The sequence below is a fragment of the Eubalaena glacialis genome, chromosome 8 (genome assembly GCF_028564815.1).
Source record: "Eubalaena glacialis isolate mEubGla1 chromosome 8, mEubGla1.1.hap2.+ XY, whole genome shotgun sequence".
In the NCBI taxonomy this organism is placed as follows: Eukaryota; Metazoa; Chordata; class Mammalia; order Artiodactyla; family Balaenidae; genus Eubalaena; species Eubalaena glacialis.
In genome coordinates, this window is record NC_083723.1 from 56243435 (window position 1) to 56265168 (window position 21734).

At 37.1% G+C, this 21734-nt stretch overlaps 1 protein-coding gene across 7 annotated transcripts in view; it reads right to left on the reverse strand.

Moving 5' to 3' along the window:
* HDAC9 (histone deacetylase 9) overlaps window positions 1-21734 on the reverse strand; it is a 1013429-nt gene that overhangs the window by 414953 nt on the left and 576742 nt on the right. For 4 of the 7 annotated variants that reach the window (XM_061198520.1, XM_061198518.1, XM_061198519.1 and 1 more), the window contains exons 8-9: window positions 10695-10810; window positions 333-455 (exon numbers count right to left, since the gene is read on the reverse strand). In XM_061198520.1, the coding sequence (XP_061054503.1) occupies window positions 333-455; window positions 10695-10810 (239 nt within the window). Of the gene's footprint in view, window positions 1-332; window positions 456-10694; window positions 10811-15985; window positions 16118-21734 lie in introns of all 7 variants that reach the window. The other 3 variants (XM_061198513.1, XM_061198516.1, XM_061198514.1) reach the window with 1 other exon arrangement.

Genomic DNA, 21734 nt, shown 5'->3' on the forward strand with positions numbered 1-21734 from the left:
CTGCTTCTTCTGTAAAAATGTGTCCTGTAATCTCTGTTTCATAGGATGGTTGGGTGGAGCTACCAAAATAATATACCTGGAGAGTGCTTTCTTTTTTAAAAGCTATAAAGCATTATACAAATGTTAGTTATTATTTTTATATATTATGATATGAACCAGCATGATTCTTTAATGTGAAATTAAACTGAACATCTTTGAACAACTCAGCAAACAGTGAAAGAGAAGTAGACTACCAAGTTTCCCTGAAGTCTAAATATACAAGAAAAGAACGAGAGTTCCCCTACGAAAATATCCCTTGGGCTGGTTTAGGCTGTTGCAGGGTAATGACTTACATTCAGCTGGGCTGGCACTGCTGGAAGTCCCAGGGTAATGTTGGGCAAAGAGGGAGAGGTATAAAGACTGAGCAGGTTCATGGAATCTTCGTGAATTAGAATGCGTTGCTGTGAAACCATTTTCTGGTAAAAAAAAAAAAAAGTGAAAGGGGACTCTCAAAATATTACACAATATCACATATTTTACTGTAATGTTCTCATTTCAGAAAACAGATTTTATATTATCATAATCTGTCAAAACATTTAAGTATTTTAATTAAGAACTTATAAGTATTTTATGACTTCTGTATCCAAAAATGTTATATGTAATAAATTTAAAATTTCTTCATCAGTTTTAACTGTAAAATCTGAAGAAAGAGCTTCTATGTTCATTTGGAAAAAATTCATTTTTAAAATTCCACCTTTATGGAATATAATCAGTGTGTTTGTCATCAATTGGTAAAGTACAACAATTAAATTGAGTAATTCTTATGAGTACAGATTTTTGTATTACTGCGTGATGAATATGTATGTAATGTTGATATAATCATTATCCTCATATGGATTAAACATCATTTTGCTGATGGGAAAACTCACACAAGAAAATCTTAAATATCACCAGACAGGACCTCTATAACAATTAATTATATCTTTTTTAAAATATAAAATTTGTGAAAAGACAGCTCCGTATGGTGTTTTATAAATCATACATATTTACTTTAGAAACTAAAGTAAATGTTAAAATGTTGTGTGAGTTCCCTGGGCCACAACAGTCTTCACTTACACTGAAATACCTTGAAAATTTTGGCATCAGAGTCCTTTTTACAACAAATAACCTTTTTTTTAATCCAATACTAAGAGTCATGTTTTCGCACATGTGGCCTAATATAGTTGCTTGAATTACATTTTCTGTTTAACTCTTGCTTCCCTCCCAGAACTCTTATACAATAAGAGTTACAAAGGTCTTATTAGACTAAGGAACTCTGGCCTGATATGGTCCCCAAGGGAACAACATCCCTGAAAAAGAATACTCCATGTAACAGTATGACACAGTGACTGCTTTCTTCCCAAACAAAAAGCATATGGGACTCCAATAATAGACCACCTCCAAGAGGGATATTGCACACACGGGCTTTGACTAAAGTAAATATAATAACTTGTCAAGTATGTTTGGGGGAGCGGTAGATTTTCCCCTGGACAAACCTGGGATATCAATTAACTGGGGAAAATATCATGTGCTAATACAATGCAACCTCAGAATGTCACTGAAGAGTGATGCACCACCAAAACACAGGATGTTATTCCAAAACATCACCTCAATCATACGTTTGTTTGGAGATGAGTCGTAGCCTTAACATAATAAGAACAGAAAGCTAAAGGTGGACTTTTCTCATTGCAACTTGGAATTCCAAACCAACTCAGAGTTTGTTTTTTCTCAGAAGAACAAGTCAGATATTTGTACATGGAAAGCAAGAAGTATATTGAAATTTTTAACATTACATTGAGTTTATATGAAACCCTTTACAAAATTAAAGTTGTCAAAAATCCATGAAGATTGTTGGAAAAGATTTTATCATCAGAATGTATGAGACTGCAATTTTATTTAAGGAGTATCAACAACAGCTGTATATTTGCTCTAATTTAAAAAGACGAGTTATTTTGCTTATACTGATATATTTTTACCATGATTTTTAAATATAGAATATATACCTGAACAAGAACAAAAAGAACGTATGAAGAAGTAAAAATATTTTAACTAGCTTATTGGCAGCAAGCAGCCATTTATAATAAAAGGATATTTCATCTGCTTATGTGTATTTATGGAAGAGAAATAAATGTGAAAAATAATTACTTTAAATCATGTACAATATTCATTCAAGGTTGTATCTGCTTCCCACAGCACGGAGACTTGACAGGCACTGTGGGAATGACACCAAAAGTTACCCCAACCTCACAAAAGAGGTTATCTTTGTTTTCCAGTCAGAACTTGGGCGACATCCTCCTACCTCATCGTAGGAAGCAAACCTATACTAAAGTGAAAAAAAGGTTTCTTCTTAGGTGTAATAACTGCAGTAGCACACTGGCTGCTCACAGGGGCTTTGACAAAAGTGAAGGGACTTGGGAATGTTCTTACCATGGGACTTCAGACCTCTGTAGCTTCATAGCAAAATTGAGTGGCGCCATTTCCTAGGATAGCACCGACCATGTGCCAAGCCCTATGCCAGGGAGTTTTGGGACATTAACCTAATTCCTAGTTCCTAATTCCAGGCACTCTCCAGCAATCTAATGCTCTTGTTATGGATGAAGGAACTGAGTGATTGCCCTAATTCTGGTTCCCAGTGGGATCAGCAATAAAACTTTTAAACCGATCAAGGCTGGATGATTTGTTGTCAGGTACTGCTGCAGAAGCTACACACCACTCTGCAGCCATTACTGAAGGATAAGGGAACCATAAAAAAGTATGGAGAAGGAGGAAGCTTGAGAGAAAAACAGGAAGCACAATCAGGCCCTGGGGCTTATGGAAAAGAATAAAAGTGTACAACGGGGAGCCAGCTAGCCTGGCGTGAGAAGAAAGCAATAGCCCTGGTGACTATATAGACGTGAGGATCTTCAAGTCATGGAGACAGTTCCTGAGGAAGTAAGGAAAGTCCAAAGTCCCCCAAGTTGGGGGGTACAGTTGGTTCTTCCCACAGAGGCTAACTGGTATATATCATATCACGGAACTTCAGAGACTTGGACAAAATTTATTTCCTTCAATTTACAGATAAGGAAACAAGCACAGCATTTACATAAACTTCCAGTGGATAAAATCACAAATGACTTAACTGAAATAATGTTTTTCTCAAATTATCTTCTTTAAATATAACTTTCCTCACTTTGACTTTTTTTTTTTTTTAATTTATTTATTTGGTTGCATTGGGTCTTAGTTGTGGCACGTGGGCTCCTTAGTTGCGGCCCGCTGGCTCCTTAGTTGTGGCATGCGAACTCTTACTTGTGGCATGCACGTGGGGTCTAGTTCCTGGACCAGGGATCGAACCCGGGCCCCCTGCATTGGAAGCGCAGAGTCTTAACCACTGCGCCACTAGGGAAGTCCCCTCAATTTGACTTCTTGATAGAAGCAGGCTATCTGTTCCAGGTTAATGTTTCTTAATAAGAAACCGGAGCTGTATGGTACACTGCTAAAAGGGTGCAGACACACTTGAAAGTCAGATGAACAGATGGTGAGAGGGACCATTTCACTGAGATAGTGAAGGATCCTGACCAGCATTCTTGCACGGCTGGAAGGTTACCCCACCTTAGCACTGTGGTGAGCTTACAAGTATTTCCAGGCAAGGCCAGGATTTTTCCAGGAAGCAGTTTTGAAACCGATGCAGCCCTTAAATCAGTGCTGTGCTAAGATGCCAATGTTTCATACCTTAGAACATGTGGGAGATGGTTTTAATCTAAAAATTTTTCAGAAGCAGAAATGATTGCTGTAGTCAGATAAAATGGAAATATTAAATGTACAATGGCTATTGCTTAACATTCACAAAACAATTAATTAATTACAATTAAGTTAGATTAATTGGGTGGAAGGGGTACAAAGATGCCCTAGGCCACGTAAGTTCACATGTTACTCGGGTGCACAGAAAAGTAGAGAACTAGCTCTAATGACCCGTCATAATTACTATAATTAGAGTATGGTCAAAACACTTCAATGGGCTTCCCTGGTGGCACAGTGGTTGAGAATCTGCCTGCTAATGCAGGGGACATGGGTTCGAGCCCTGGTCTGGGAAGATCCCACATGCCGCGGAGCAACTAGGTCCGTGAGCCACAACTACTGAGTCTGCACATCTGGAGCCTGTGCTCCGCAACAAGAGAGGCCGCGACAGTGAGAGGCCCGCGCACCACGATGAAGAGTGGCCCCGGCTCGCCGCAACTAGAGAAAGCCCTCGCACAGAAACGAAGACCCAACACAGCCAAAAATAAATAAATAAATAAATTAAAAAAAAAAAAGATAATTATTGTCATTATTACCTATAAAAAAAAAAAAACACTTCAATGGCACAGAGCAGGTTGTCGATTTTAAACTAGGCTTTGATGGGTAACTAGCATTTCACCAGAAAGAGCATGATGTTGGGAAGAGGGATATGACTGAGCCAGGTGTTGGGGCAGGGGAGGTCTATCCATATTTTAATAATGACCTTCAAATTTGAATTACTTTTCTCACCATCGTGGCAACTGGAACCCTATATTATGGATAATATTTGAAATTCAGGTGAATAAAATACACATAAACTGAAAATTACGTCTCTCAATAGAGCTATTTCTTTAGCCATTGACATCAAGAAGACCTTCGTTTCAATCAAAAGATTCAAATTCTCTTACGAAATGGACACTGGCAAAAATTAGAAAAATGGACAATGTTAAATGTCACAGGGATTTCGGAAAGTAAAAACCATCGCACATGACTGGTGAGACCGTGGACTGGTATAGCAATTCTGGTGAATATTCCAGCACTGTACACCATGGCCCAGAGGTTCTCCTGCTGCTCAAGAAATTCTCATTTAGCTGTAGAGTGATGAGTGTGGATATACACTAAAGCATTTTTTGGTGGTGGGTGAGAACTGGAGGTCACTGGGGAATCCAATTGGAGAACAGGTAGGTAAAATGCAGGAGTACCCGCCATGGATTATTACAGTGATTAAAAGCAATTAGGCATGTGCATCCATCATGATGTGACTAGCTCTAAAAAGAGCTAGTCTTATTTTTATCACATGCTTAGTGATAAAAATAAGAAATGGAATGAGATTGATAACACCATGCCATTTATATCCCCTAAAATTCATGAGCACAAAGCAAAAAATACATGTACGATGTAAGAACCCATGCAAACAAAAATACAGGAGAAAATGACTGCATACGGGGCGAGGAAAATGCATGGGGGGATAGGAGATACTGAGGAAGGAAGGAAGGAAGGGAGGGGGGAGGGAAGAAGGGAGGGTGGAGAATTCCTTTCTTGCTCTTAAGAAGACAAAGAAGTCAACAGATGACCCTTGACAGAATACTAACTATGTAATCACCCACTTTTTAAGAGGCTCATAGAAAAAGTGAATGTAGAATTTTCAAGTTACTGCATGCTCAAAATTATCTACAATATGCATGAGCATTAGAAACATTAGAAAAAGAATATAAGTAAATACAAGGTTTTGGTGAGCAGCAGTCTGGATGGTGTAAAGGAGAGTGGTCTAAGCATCTTACACTTGAGCTCTACCACTCATGGCTTATGACTCTGGGTAACTGCCTACCTTCCCTGGACATCAGATCCTTCAGCCTAAGACTGGAGCACCTCTGACTAGATCTATCAGGAAATATCTGTTCTATTAGAGCGGCATCTAGGAAGACATGCTTGTAAGCCTCAATCTGTTCTGGCTTTAAAAGGTTCCAAATCCCCAAATCTAGATTATCTAAATAAAAAGAAGAACCACATTAAAAACAAACAAGTAAACAAAGAAATAAAAAAATCTCTTAATCATTTAATGCTTGCCTATGGCTTCCACGGTATTTTTCAGTATAGTATTTATTTTCCATTCTCCTTTCAGACAGCTGATAGAAAATTAAAATCTCCATGTGATGAATAAATTTTTTTAGGCAGTAAAAATCTCTAAGTTTTCATTTTTACTGGACACCCAAGAATGTATTACTAAAATGGTTTGGAGGAAAAAAAAAAATTATCATTTGACAGGGCTTCCTTTGCTTTTAAAAGTCACTGATGTTTTGTTAAAGGTCTTGGTTTACATTATTGACTCATGTTATTCCTAGTAAATGATTCTTGTGTCATAGCAACCTCCTTTCCCCTGGGGGGGTGGGGGGAGGAGGGTCTTATTTGCAGCTATCTAAAACCATAGCTCTACACCCACTTAGAAGGGAGCATAACATTTACAGCAAACGTCACAACAACTATTATGAAACAACAGGCAGATGAGTCATGTCAGATTGGGGCAAAACAAGTGACATTTCAGATGATTTTAGAGTACTTAACCTTATTATTAGAATCCATTTTTAAAATCATTTGTATCTGCTGGAAAAAATTATTTAAAAAATAGCATAGCAGCGCCAGCCACTAATGTTCAACTAGAAATAAACCAGCGGCTTGGCTACTGTTAAAATAGCTATCAAATAAATCTACCAAATCTAAAATAATGGTGTTGATATTCATGGAAACATATTTGAACCCACAGGCCCACAGTATTAACAATAAAGTAACTAGATAGGTAAAGACATCTCTGACTAGAGTTGGAAATAGAAACTCCTGAGGTTTCAGCTCCCCAACCAAGTTTACAAATGAGTAAAGCAAGTAGCTCCAGTGATCCGAGTTCGGGACTGAGCATATGTAAGAAACTGAAGAAATGGAACAGAAGTGGCCAGAGGAGATGGAGGCTCACTCTCACGTGAGATTTGCTGGCTTGATGACAAACATACTAATGAGTTTTCCCTACTAGAAGTCAGTATTGATACCAACAACAAAAAATGAACTTGTTCTGCACTTCACAATTTACCACCTGCCTTCCAAACACTGATTCCCCACCACAAAGCTGCTGGGGTAGTTATTACCACCTTTCACTAGATAAAGAATCTGAGGTTCAGGGCAAGTTCAGCAACTTAACCAATGATGACAAAGTAGTTGGTTTTGCAGCCAGGTTCCTTGGGAGCCTTCTGAATGGAAGACCCATACATCTGAATGCAATGTGCGGTTTCCTTAGCCTGGACTTACAAGTAAATTCTCCTCTTACTTCTGTCTTAACCTTTATTTAAATTATACAGAACACATGAATTATGAGAGAGAAAATTTTCTTTTTACCTAAGCCTCAAGATCAGCCTGAAATACAGCCTTACTTTCACTATTTCCTAAGCAGCAAAAAGGGAGTAGAATCCCATTCGTTTACATGGGATCTGAAAGAATTACGTGACATGCTTTTCTACTTCCAGGTCACAGAAGAGAGAGTTGATTCAAATGTACACTGTTACACTATTTTAAGCGAAGATGGTAGAATAAGCCTATTTTATAAATGGTAAAGTATGCAACTAATTTGATTTTTGAAAGTGTAATGATGTAAATTTTTCATACCCCCAAATATTTCTGTTGCTATGACATCACATGCTATTATTAATCTTAGAAGATGTCTGTAAACATCATACTAAATTCAAAATGATTAATCCAAAATTGGCTGAAAAACATTGTTTTTTGCTCTTTTCTCTAGTTTAGGTGGAAATATTTGGTGTTACAAGGATATTAATTTGCTGACAGTTTCAGTCTGAATTCTGCTGTCTCCTCACCTCTCCAGTATGAATTATGCTACAGACCTCTGTAAATGCAATGCAGCAGAAAACCACATGTTAGCCATCAGGGTTGAATTTTTTGTTCTGGGCCACGGAGAGGCTACCCATCAGTGCATAAAGGTCTGCCCACCTGGCCTTTTGGATCATAGTTCAGGCACACAATTAATTCATTATGAGGTAAGTCACTGCTTGCTTTTGAACTAGTCTTTCCAGCTTTGGAGGTGAACATCCTGTCACTGACCTGAAGAAATACCTCTACTCTTTCAAACTCCATTCGATCACATTTCCTTCTGTTTTTTTTTTTGTTTTTTTTTTTTTTTTAAACTGGTGGGGGTGGAAGGAAAGAATATGCCAACAATTAGCTGAAAAGCTGGGGCATATAAACAGATATTTGTGTTTAGGTATCAGCAAAAGGTTTTAGGAATATAAAACAGATTAAAATAGTAAAAGCAAATTCCTTTAATTTACATTCCCCACTGTATATATTTTGAAATTTAATGATAGGGTCACACAATCTGGGACACTCAATTTAATTTAACAGGCTTTAAAAAGCTTGAAGTAAAGACAAAATCTCACCTTTTCCCATTTATAACCAGTCTCATGAATATGTATTGCTTGGTTGTTTCTTGATGTTGTACTAAGTGCTATATGTATATGTTTGTATTTATAATGAAGGGTTATATGTATCTTCATCTTTAGTAACAAACCATGTCCCCCACTGCCTTCCTCCCCCTTGAGAGGTAACCACCATGCTAAATTCTGTGTTCATCACTCCCTCGCTTTTTTAAAATATACTTTTATTACATACGTTTTTCCGATCAAAATACTGTACTGCCTGTTTCTGAACTTAACAAAATACTATCAAGCTGTAAGTGGTCTTCCGCACCTTTTTGCACTAACAATGCTTTTCTAAGAATCATAAATGCTGTTGAATGAATGTGGTTTAGTGTGTTTTCATTTTCCAAGGATACAGAATTCATCCAGAACCTATTTAGAACCCAGACCTTTTAGTGTTTCTGCCATTGAAACGCATTCTTCAAACTGAGAGGAAATGGAAATCTAAAGTTTTTTAGAAATATTTGTGACCAAGTTGTTCTTCTTCTGGAAATTGATTAAAGGGTTGCAGAAAACTCACTGATATTGAGATATAACTGTACTAACAGAAATACAATACCTGTAACCAATAGTCCAAGAATCCCACTTACATCCATGGCCACAAATATATGTGAAATATTTATTCCATCTGGTATCATGTTTTAGAAAGAAAAATGAAGAAGAGAAAGGGACAATAGGATGGTAAGAAACAAGAAATAGATGGAGGACAGGAGAAAACGTAGCGGCCTGAATTGTATCCTTCACATAGCTGAAAGATGGTCATAAGCAACAGAGCATCTATCTATTCTGCTCATTTTCCTTGGAAAATTGAGGGAAAATTTTGAAATCTAAAATGAATGTGTATTCCTCTAGAAAGAATTTACTTTTGCTTTTTCCAGATACCTAGGGAACTAAAAATCTGGGGCACTTTAAATTAAATTAACAGTTTGAGGTTATGAAAATTCAGGCTACAACTAGCTTCTGGTTACAACTTCTCCAGGAAAGACTCTGCCCCTGCTCTGGTCTACATCAAGACACCTCTGTGGGTGGGGATGAGGGACTCACCAATGTAGCACAGATATGGGTCTTTGGGTCTGAATGGTTTCCTGTTAGATTATTCTCTTTGGTCAGTACTGGGCTTTGCCTTCTCTCTCCCTTCAGAGTTATGTGAGGCTCTGAACACCAAAACTCAAGACTCAAGTACACAAATGTCCTCAGAGAAGAAGTGACTTCACTGGCTCCAGTCCTTTCCTTATCAGGGACAACCTTCCCTTATATTTTGGCCAGATAATTTATAACTTATAAATAATTTATTATACATGTTATATGTGAATATATGAAGTTACAGACACAGATGCTGGCATAATGTACAGAAGACATTTCTATCAGTCAAGCTAACCGTCCAAAATCAACTAGGTTGCCCCAGGAGACAGTGAAGTGAGTTCCCTTTGAATAAAGAGTGCTCTGGTGGCAGTCTGATAATCACATATCAGGAGAGCTACACAGATGGTTCAGGAATCAGAGATTTGATCAGTCCCTTTCAGCCCCAAAGGATCATGACTCTATAAAACACAATGGAAGAAGCATGTCACAGTTATATATGAGAAGTTACTACACCAGCTTCCCCTGCATAGAGCAATGCATGGTAAGGAGGCATTATAATGACAGAAAAGAAATATTGAGAATTTCAGTCGATTGATGGTGACTCCAAAACAGCTGATTCCACAGGAGTGGCTGTTGCCTTTGCTTAGCCTACTACAGAAACTACATAGGCAGATTCTTGCTGACTCACAAATTTACTTTCCTCTATTGTTGTATCACTGGTTTCAATAAATCATGTGCCAAAAAACAAATGTTACTAAAGTTGACTGCATACAGTCAGAAAAAAAATCATGTGCTATTTCAGACCAGTTTCCTTTAATCTTTCATTTTTCAAGGACAGAGTTCATATATCATTTATCTTTATATCCCCACTGCCAGGCAAAATGACTGGCACATAGTAGGCCCTTAATACATGTTTGCTTAGTGCAGCTCTGTGTTCCTCAACTATGATACTTCAACAATTTTCTCATTACTCTTCAGGTCGATTGGATAAAACAACTAACTTGTTTTGGGCAACTGTTCTTCTGAGAGGTTTGCATGACGTTGTTTTACTTACTGATGGGTCTACTCCCATCAGGATAACCAAGAACCATGCAGAAGGACTTTTGAGTTGCACAACTGCTGGGCAGTATATACTCAGCATCACTAAGAGTGGTTTCTTTGAGGATTACACTTCAGTATTTTCAAACCATGACTGTCATCCACACTTTGTAAATCAGATTGAGTTTACTCAATTCCACACATTATAAACCTATCAGAAAAATAACTAAGAAGGGGTGGCTTTAAACTTCAATTCAGAAATATCACTGCGTTTTAGCGGGCTAATCGAGGATTAACTTTTACAAGAACCAAAATAATGAGTCTTACCTCAGCCTGAGGAGTAGGGGGCAAAACCGAAGTCTCATTTTCAGTAACATTACCAGTTGGCCCATTGTTTGGTGAACTGGGGCCAGACCCTGGAGAACTGCTACTGACTGAGGATTCTGAAAAACATTGTCAAGTACGAATACACTCATGAAAAACATACAAAGATGAACTGCAGTTATACTCTAAGTAATATACACAAGTCAACATTGTTTTTCTTCCCCTATGTGAATGACTAAATAAAAAGAACTGTGAAAAATTTTGGAACATTTCTGAATTTCCATACCACGTTTCTTCCTTTGTTTTCACCGCTAAAAATACAACGCAGTATTCATTAATTTTACAGAAGTAGAGATATCCAGTTAGAGAGGATTGTAGAAGCTTTTGATTAGGGGGGGAAAAAAAAAGAATGTAATCTTCTCTTACTTGCTCTTGTGCTACCGAAAAAATAACAGTAATAGAGATAATGGACTTGCATAATTCATAAAAACATGCCATCAACAAATGAGGCCTGGAGCCATTCCTGTTGTGTGTGGAAAAATTGCTTATATGCTATGTTATAAATGGCTCTTTATTTAATTTACTAAGGCTGTACCTTATTACAGCACATCTTAGTCAAAGTTGTATGAAGAAAATACAATAGAAGATAAAATCTCAATATTGTATTGATGGCCTTGTACAACATTGGCTAACCTTAACTCTACCCAACTTATTTTCCAGAAGATGAGAAGTTGCCTAAATTTAATATGTTCAATTTTAAACACCAATATAACAAGAAACTCATTTTAGCAAGAGTTGGATAACAATATAGATCATCTCTGTCATCTTCAGATATAAAATTCACACACATTTCAAGTTACAAAGGAAGTAATGCACTTACTAAAATATCTAATTAATGAAATAGAAACTTTCAGTTCCTAGAAATATAGCTAAGAGAGGCCATCTTATCAAGCCTTGGAAAATTATCTGTTGAGCTCTTATCAATTCCCTATCACCTTCCATAGTTCATTCATTTGAACATTTTTCTAGGTGCCTCATCCTTATACCTTGTCTACTCAGCTCTGCACAAATGATCTTGGCCTCACACTTCTCAGAGACTGACAACTTCTGACATGATTTCTATCAGTGACTTTTCTTTCTACCTCATGATTTTGTTATCCACACTCTCCTTGCCCGTGTCAAAGTGAAAGCATTTCTCTTCTGCCCCCTGCTCCAATGTGGGCACAATCACCCTCACCCATGACCCAGTCCCCTTAACACTTGCTTTAGAATTCTGCTCCAGCAATTATTTTGAATCTTCAGGTCCTCCTTTTCCACTGGGATTGTCCCTCTAGTCTGAAAGCATGCTAATAACTTGTGAGAAGTAGTGTGCTTGTTCTTTGAGACCCGGCAATCTAGCTTGCTCACTGTGGACTGCAATTGTTCTCTTGAACACCCCAAAATTTGAAGGTTTTTGACAAAACAGTTCTCATTCTCCTCATCCTTTCTACAAGAAGATTCTCCACTTCCATGTTTGTTTTTCCATCTCTCTGGCTTTTCCTCCTTCGACCAATTCCTAAATGTAGATATTCACCGAAGTTTGTAGCCTTATCCTATTTCTCTTTCCCTTGTCAAAATCACTCAAAATTATGACATCATGCTATCATTTTTAGGCAGAATACTCCCATAAAACTTTTATTTCTTGTCTTTCCTTCTCATAATTTCTAGCCTGAATCCTTTTGGAATACTGGACATTTTTCATCTCTTTTTATATGTGTATCAAACTCAGTGTATTTCAGTATTAAATGTGCTCTGCTTACCTCTGTTTATCACTACCCTTACAGTCATTCTCATTCCCTTCCCTACTCCAAATCTAATCAATTACTAGATTATTTCGTTTTGTTCTTTACATCATTTCTCATCTACTTCTGACTACAATATTTTCAGCTTAATCCCTCAGGCCTCATTATTCTCTCATGGACTATAGCGAAAGTCTCCTGTATTTCTGAGTTGCTACAGCAGTCAGTCTCTCCAAACTTTCCTTAAAGTGTTGCCAGATGGATCATAGCAAGACAACTTTCACTATGTTCCTCTGCTCCAAAATGGAGCCTAACATTATTTCCTACTATTGCCTTTTCTGAACTCTGCACTCAAAGTTAAATCGTCTACTCTCCGTATGTGCCGCTTTCCCATTTCATGCTTTTTTATCCTCCTTTTCCTCCACCTACTTCACTGAAGGTCCAATCCCACCTCTATACTCAAAGCCTGGCTCACATACCATCTGTCACCCATGAATGGAAGCTCCCAATTTTCAGGCTATAGTTGCTTGCCCTCCCTTGGAACACCTATTACTTTCAACTTTCTATTACAAATATTTCTCTACTCAGAAGTGCAGTACCAATGGAAAGAATGTGAGACTGGTGACAGATTCTGATCCTGCCACCTACCGACTGTGGGATTTCATCAAGTCAATGATATCATAAAATTCTTAAATACATATTGCTCACTACCTTTTGGTCTATATATCTTGCTTACGTTTGATTAGTCTACTTTTATATTTGCCTCTTTCTTGTTTACTTTTCTTTTAACAAAGAAGATGCACATTAAAAAAAATACTTCAAGAGTTTCCTTCCCCTGGACTCCTAACTCTTGTCTTTTCTGTATGACTACACACTGACTTCTCATTAAAGTCCCATTTCTGTATCCTGTCTTTAAAAAAACAAAAATAAAAATGAAAACTACTTTTAAACATTCTGTCTTGTCAATTTAAAATTACGTTATTTATATTATTTTATGTGATACTTACACAGAAGTATTTCCTTATGTAGAAATCACTATGATAGGCACTAGAATTCAAGACAACAAATCTTACAACAGGATTCTACAGCATCACGCTGGATAGGGTCTGGGAGGGGAGGTAGCAACTGATTTTCTGGGAACACTGACAAAAATCTCTGAGAAGAAATAATATCACAACTGGGGCTTGAATAAGAGCAGCTCATGAAATGGGGTCAGTGGAGAAGGGAAGAGTGGAGGAGAAGACGTTGCAGGCACAGGGATGTTAGATTTTTAAATTAACATGGCTTTGGGGGTGGGGAGGGGCGGAAAACTCTTGGCTTTGAAAAAGAGGAAGATGGTAAGTGGTTCCCATGTCAATTACTGGGAAGAGAGAGGTGGCATGGGTTTGGAAAAAGCAAACACTTGAACCTATGAAACAGGGAAGAGAGAGGTAGAGGTGAAAAAAAGAAAAGCAGTGGTAATTCAACTGCTATGATGCTATGGTGCTCTCTGACTCGATAGCAAAAATAATTAGTATTAAGATCCAAACAGAGCTCATCCTAATTACATGAAAGCTGGCAAAGAAAGGGGAAGGAGTACAGGTAAAGAAAGCTGTGTGTCCAGTAGTTCAGATCCTCCAAAGACATTTAGAATAACTGCAACATACCAGTTAAAAGTATCTTCCAAAGCATCCATGAGTCCCAGCTTATTGATCAGAAATGTGTGTCTAATAAATGTACAAGTCTCTTCAAATACATGTTTTTTTCCTCAGTTGAAAAGGGTAGTTATTATATCACAAAATTCGAAAGAGAAAATTATGATATTTCACAAGTAAAGAAATCTTAGTAGAACTCTAGCAAATCATAACCCTTACAAATGAGAATTAATTGTTACTCAGATAAGCATTGAGCTAAATTCCACTGAAATTTGGTAAGGACGAGCAAGTGACCATGGGAAAAAAGTTATGATCAAGAAAAAGATTAATAGGAAAATAGAAAAGAAATTGGGATAAATAAATATGACCTTAAACAATAAGATTCTAAAAAAAACAAAAAAAGCAATGTATATGTTTTTCTATTTTCAAGTTTTTCTGTTATGAGAGAACCTACTCGCTCCCATTAGAAAAATCACCTATATTTTGTTACATTAGACAATTGATATGTTCATTATTGTTTACATTCATTAAAACAGATTCACTCCCCAACTCCCCAACCCCACCAAGGACCTCTATTATGAAAACTTACTTAAGATTTTTACTCACTAAAATACATATAAGTTTCTTGGCAAAAAAAGTCTATAACTCTAAATTTAGAATTCAATTGGTCAAAATTAGTGATTATATTTGATATTGGAAAATAAACTCTAGTAAAGTAATTGTTTATTTAATATTTCTTATCCCTCAAGAAAAAATTTTCCCACCAATACTTTCCCTCAGATAAACATATTAATCTGTCAGGACTGAATAGAAGACTAAACATTTTTTTTGCCCTAGTAGCCTGTCAAAGCACTGTGTCATTAGTATTCTGTACTTTTCCACCTCTGCCTCTACCTCTGCAATCTTCTCCATACTGTCTCCCTAAACTAGACACTATCATGACCAAAGAAGATACAGAAAACAAATAATTTGTTAAAACTTGCTAAGAATAAGATCTGATCTTGGAGAAATAATACCAACTGACTATATTGGTATAAGCATAATTTTCCTTGGGGATGGAGACAAATGGTTGTAGATTACCATTTCTTTATTGATGCAACCAAAGGAAATGACCAGATACAATGCATAGCTCTAAGTAGGTACTCGATAAACAGTAGTCAGTATTGGCTAGCCTTTTTGGTTCTGGTATCCCTATGTCTTCTCCAATTTCAGACCAGGTACAAATGGGACTAGAGGGCTTTGTAAGACATCAGGTTGAATTTCCTAACCTGTTCACCCCACTACTAACCAGGCAGCTAAAAAAATAAGAACTCTTCCATTTGAGACTAGTGAAAATGACAGTTTCTTTCCCTTCATAAAAGGCAATATATCCCCCTCCTGCCATAAGTCCCAGTTCACTAGTAAACACATAAAGTCATTTAAGAGTTCTGTAAATTTGTTGAAAAGTCAAGGTTTTGCCGTTCCACGTAGTTTAATTTTCCCAGATGTATTTTGTACATTCATGTCTGAGTATGGGGGAAGTGTTCTTCTTGGACCTCCCTCTGCTAATTTCTGATCAAATTTCATTAAAAGTTATATTCTCCTGGTTGGCATTCCCAAAATGGACTGCTTGTTTCTGAAAAGATTAAGGTGAGCTTTGGCATTCCCAGTTATGCCTATTGACACACAGTTCTGTTTTTCATTCATTTCCTGTTTAACACAGTTGGTGAATGCATGGCAAGGTTTACTGAACTACTTGTGAGTTTTCAATATAATTTCCTTTCGAGAAATGTTTCTCCTCAAAATAACTTTTAATATACAACAGGTATATTTTTCTAAACTTTTTTTTTTTCATTCCTACTAGCAGCATGTTTTACTGTATATCTGCCCAGTCCTCAATTACCTGTCACCTCAAACATTCGCTTCTTGAATGAAGTGACAACATTTCCATCCTTCCGCCTGAGTAAGGGGCTGCTTCTCCTCTCTGCCACTTTCTGTTTTAACCTGGACCGCACCTTCAAGTTGGGCTCAGAGGCTGGGGATTGAGACAAAGAAAATAGATAAAAATTAAAAAATGGAGAGCCAATCGCTCCTGTGTATAAAAAACGGCTCACCCGTTTCATAGTCCCTTCTCATCTCAAAGTAAAACCCCAAGCATGTAAATAAGGCATTGACTGTAAATTAATTAAACAAATGTCATAATTATTTTTATGAAATATGTGAAATGTTCTTCTACTTCTCTAAATGTAAAGTGAAAAAGGAGAAAAAATATGTTTCGACTTATTTTAGGTAGCAGAATTGGGATTGTTAATGGGAAGTTAAATGACTGAGTATGTCTGGGTCAGAGTAAGATTTATTACACTTCATTGTCAGTCCTTTCAATTCTCTCAAGGGTGAAACTCAATAACCACAAAAACAGTACCTTAATGTGATTTTAGAGACTCTAGGCTGACTTCTGGTAATAAGAAGACACCTCTGCAGCATATAATTTATGTCTGATTCTGACTCCTGAAATATTTCATTGTCAGTAGTTTCGAACCTGAAATCCTGGGAAAATATACTCGGTATAACAACACAAAACCAAGTAGAATCACTATGAATAAACCTTTGTATACAGTGAGTACACAATCAATTAGAAAGGAAGGGTGGCCAAGTCATATTACTAAAGTTCTGAGTTAGGTTATATGTTGCAAAATACGAATGCACATTATTCATATATACGTTACTATTTCTTTGGTTGAACTATCCTAAATAGCGATGCTCTATAATTAGTCATTATTTATTAGGTTTTTAAGTGATTACACTTTAGAAGAATGGAAACATTGGATTGAGTCTGTAGTAGAAATTGGTGATTATGATGGTGCTGGTGGAGATGATAATGATGATGATGATTAGGGAAACAATGTTTCTGATGACAACTAACGTTCACATAGTGATTATTATGTTCCACTACTGTCCTAAAAGCTTTGTCAATATTAACTTCTTCAACCATAAAAATCCATATGGGATAGATTCTATTTACACCTTGAATATATCAATGAAGAAACCAAAACCCAGACAGGGAAAGTAACTTGCCAAGGTCACAAAGGTAAAAAGGGATGAAGCCAGGATCTGTACGCAGGTAACCTAGCTCAACTCTGATCTTCTAAATACTGAAAATACTGCTCTTCCACCTTTCTTTATGTAGGAACAGTATAACAATTATACAACTGCTTTTCCAAAGCATTACTAATCATCTACATCAGATACAATGTTATAATGTAGCTATAATTCTGGATCAGATAAAATGATTTCTTTGAAGGAATTTTATAATTCTGCCAAACTACAGAGAGTATCAAACGTAGAACTTACAATCTTTTATTACTCATTTATTTATTTTTTGTTTTTGACTTCAAAATTCTATACTTTACTTTCCTCTTTGTTCTTCACTTTTTCCTTTTTCTTTAGCTCTACCTTGGACTGAGAACCCTAGATTTTCTTGGAACTGGCTACGTAAAATAAAAAAGTTAATTTTTTTGTGTTTTACACTATGCCTGAAAATACTGAAAAAGTAAAAATAAAGAGGCGGTGCTGAAAATATTGTAAAAGTAGAAAATGGGCAGGAGAAGTGGGCAGAGATCAGGACTGAGTACAAGAAGCTCAGTGACTAGAGACCTGAAATGTCTTACTTCCTGGGCCTCCCACCTTAAGGCAAAGAAGGGAAACAGTCTGGGGGAAGGATTAAGGTTCTTGCCAGACCTTCCAGGAGTCCAGAGCTTCCTTCAACTCACTTTATCTTAGTAGAGAAGGCTGAGTCTGAATTACTAGCATCCAACTTACCCATGAATAAGGGGAAAAAATGGAACTGTATTAATTTACTTAGATTCCACCCCACCCCTGCCCCCTGGTATATATTTATTTTTAAATGCCTTTAAAATACCCATTTTGTCTCTGAAAAGCTGTAGGTTAATAAATATATTCCATCTAAAACCCAGAAAGGAAAAAATGAGGAATCCCTATGTGCTAACCAGATTGGTATCTGCTGCCACCTTGCTTATAACCCTAGGACAAAAATCACAGAGTCTCAGACTTTAATCTAGACATGACTTTATGATGAAGCCTAACAGATTCAACACTACAGACTGGCTCTCCAGAGGAAGTGCACCGACTTATTCATCATTTAAAAGATGGAGGAGAAAAGGCACTGGGTTTTCAGCGAGAATATGTGGAGTTGGGACCACACTTCCCAGCTACGCAATTTTCAGCGAGACTTTAGTACTATCCGAGCCTGACTCCTCGTTTGTGAAACATGAAACTCTGATACCTTCCTTACTTCACAGAACTGTGGCCACTGGATTAGATACCTGAGAATAACTGCGGAGATCTAGGTGAACGCAAAACGGAAGAAAAGGTTTACGGAATTTTTATTATTGCTGCTACTGCTGGTGGCGGGGGTGTTACACTAGGGATGACAGAGCCAGGGCTGGGCCCCGGAGCCCCTGATTCCCAGTCCAGTCCTCCTGCTCCTAACACATTGCACCAGCTGGGCCCGAGTTTCTGCAATCAAGATGAAAATGCGCCAACAGCTTGGAAAATCAGCATATGCCACTTAAACATTCTACATGAAACCTAGAATTCCATAAGTTTTTACAGGTGGGCAGATAGCTTTTGTTCCTACATGTCTATGAGAATGGGCTGGATATACAGCTCTTAAATATCTTTCAGTGACAACATCAAAAAAAGTGAACATTAGAATAGGAATGAGAACTGGGTCCTGGTTTTGCATCTTTCAGCTACTATCAGTCCACTCATTCATGCAAATAAGCAATGAAGATACCTTCGTAGTGCATGGAGTGAAATAGATGTGCTTTAAATGCCCGCTTCATGCATTAGGTATTTGGCTTTGGATGAATTACTTTATATCTCTAAATCTCAGTTTCTCGTGTTAAAATGGAGATAGGTTTTTTTTTTTTTTTTTTCCTCCATATGCTCCAACAGATTCCATTTCCTTCTTTCTCTGAGTTCATGGGACCGAATCCTGGGACTGTATCACCCAGTTCTTTGCTGGTTGGATTTCATCTGGACTCAACCTATTGGTAGGACTGGCTAGTGATCAAAGAATTAAGGAGTGAGAGACCAGGTATCCTATGCTCTCTCTGCTACAGTGCTGCATCACCAGGTGAAGCTTTGTCCCTTCCTGATTTCATCTCCCTCTTGAGGGCTCTGCTCCACAGCTTCAGCTTTCCCAGCACTCCAGCAACATTATTTCCTCTCCTTGCTTCTTTAGCCCTGGCTTCTCACTGTTGCTATTTTCTGGGTGCCTCAACATCCCTAAGCAGTTGTAAGTAGTCGCTTCATAAAAGTCTACGACCCATATTGTGTAGGTTCTGTTTCCTGCCAAGACTCTGATTAACACAGTCCTTCATATTTTACAAAGTTATTGTAGACTCAAACAAAATAATGTCTAGTAGAAGATAAACCAGTGGTTCTCAACCAGCAAAGATTGTGACATCAAGGGACATTTGGCTATGTCTGGAGATATTCTGATTGTCAGTATGGGGAGTTGCTGCTGGAATGTAGTGGGTAGAGGCCAGCGATGCTGCTAAACATCCTACAATGCACAGGATAGGCCCCCACAGCAAAGAATTATCTGGACCCAAACATCAGTATCATCAAGTGTGAAAAACCTTGGGTAAGCAATCAGTAAATTCAAGTTGTTAATAACTGTACTACACTGGGATGATCAAAGGAGATAATAATATCTTTTGGAGATTCTCAAAGAGGATGTAAAAGAGTATGGGAAGAAAAGAAATATTATCAGAAATCAGGGAGTGCTATAGGTGGCTTAAAATATTAAATATTTCAATACACTTTATACTTAGAAATTTATTTTAAAACATTCAAAGCAAAGCTAGTCAACTTCTACTGGTTATGAAGATATGCAGAAAGATTCTCAATTTGGGGTAGGATAATATTTGAGGCACGGTGATATCTTTATCAACTGAGGACACAGCTTTGTAAAAACTAGGAATCACATATTCTATAAAGTGCAACATAAATTTATTTTCTCAAAATACACAATATACAACTTTTCTAAGTAAAGGTCCAAATCCATTGGTTTTAGCAAAAGCTTTTGCCTGCATTTCAATTCTGATTTTGAGTCACCAGAGATATTAGTATCTAAGTGGTGAAGGCAAAGGTTGGCATGATAGATAACCATCATTTAGTCCTTGCAATGCTTTATAAACTCACTCCTAACATTTCAGAAGCCCACACACCAAAGCTCAGCATGATATATACCCAAGCGGTAGAATTAATGACCTACTGAGCTGACTCAGTTTGCAGTTAAGAGTTAATTCCATGTTTAATGCTCTGGTATCCCCAAAGGCTGAAGATTTCCATTCCAGTGACTTACTAATGGGAGGAAAATCCTCAAGAGCCCAGAAAGAGATCACTAACTGGGGAGACATTCTGCTTGTATTTGAATGTATTTCATGCCTAGCTGCACTAATTGCATTTCTATTTTTACCCCACACCCATCACTCTCTACATCTCAATTAATCACAAAAACAGAAGGCAAGCTTTTAGTGCATGTGTGCCCATCTGAATGCATTTGTTTGCTGAGATGAAAACACTGCATGAAAAATTGATTATAAATATTTAAATGAAAACAATGGTAAAGAGGAGAGAACTAAAACCTTTTTCTCTTTTCACTTAAAAAAAAGTGAATGAAGGAAACAGAAAACATGTGAAGAATGCCTTAGGAGTTAAATATATTTGAATCTTTCTTCTCATACTGATCTCCATGGTGCAGAATGAACTTAGGTGTCAGTGGGTATGAAAATAAACAATGGGAAAGAAATAGAAAAGTTAGGTAGGAGAAGCACAAGTTAAAAAATTAGGATTCTAAGGCACAGTAAGTGACAAGGCCCAGACTTGTCATTTCACTAAGAGATTGATGTGTTGAGCATGTATTTGAGTGTGGAGGTGTCATTTTTGCACATGTACACACATACAAACATGGAAACTATCTTTTGCGGGAGCAAATGGGACTCTGACACAAACAGACTAGACTCAGATTTCAATGATAACTTTTTCATGTACTAACACCCAGCAAACCTGGGTGAGTTTTTTGATCTCCATGAATTATTTTGTCATCTACGGTAGATGATATATGGATATATGGATATATATATCCATATATATATGGAGATATATATATATATATATATATATGGATATATATATGGATATATATGGATACATCATGGTGGAAGATTAAAGGGGTAGAATGAAGTTCCTAGCTCAACTGGCCATCACAAAAAAGTTGTTCAATAGAGAGATGTTGAATAAACGAATGTTTAATTGTGTCCACATATAAGACTACGAAACCTATATTAAAATAAAACAAAACGAATAAAATTAAAATGTAAACAGAGGGATAGAAGGCTAAAAGTGGTTTACTCCTTTTGCTTAGGGCAATAGTATCTATAACAACAACAAAAATAATGATGGTTCTTTTCTGATATTTCACTTAGTGTATTTAAAATACTTTATGGTTAATAACTGACTTTCCATACTTTCTGCACTTTTTTTACTTGCCTGTTTATAATTTCTACTCTATTTACTCTATGTCTTAAATACATCACCTTTTACTAAGAATGATTACCTAC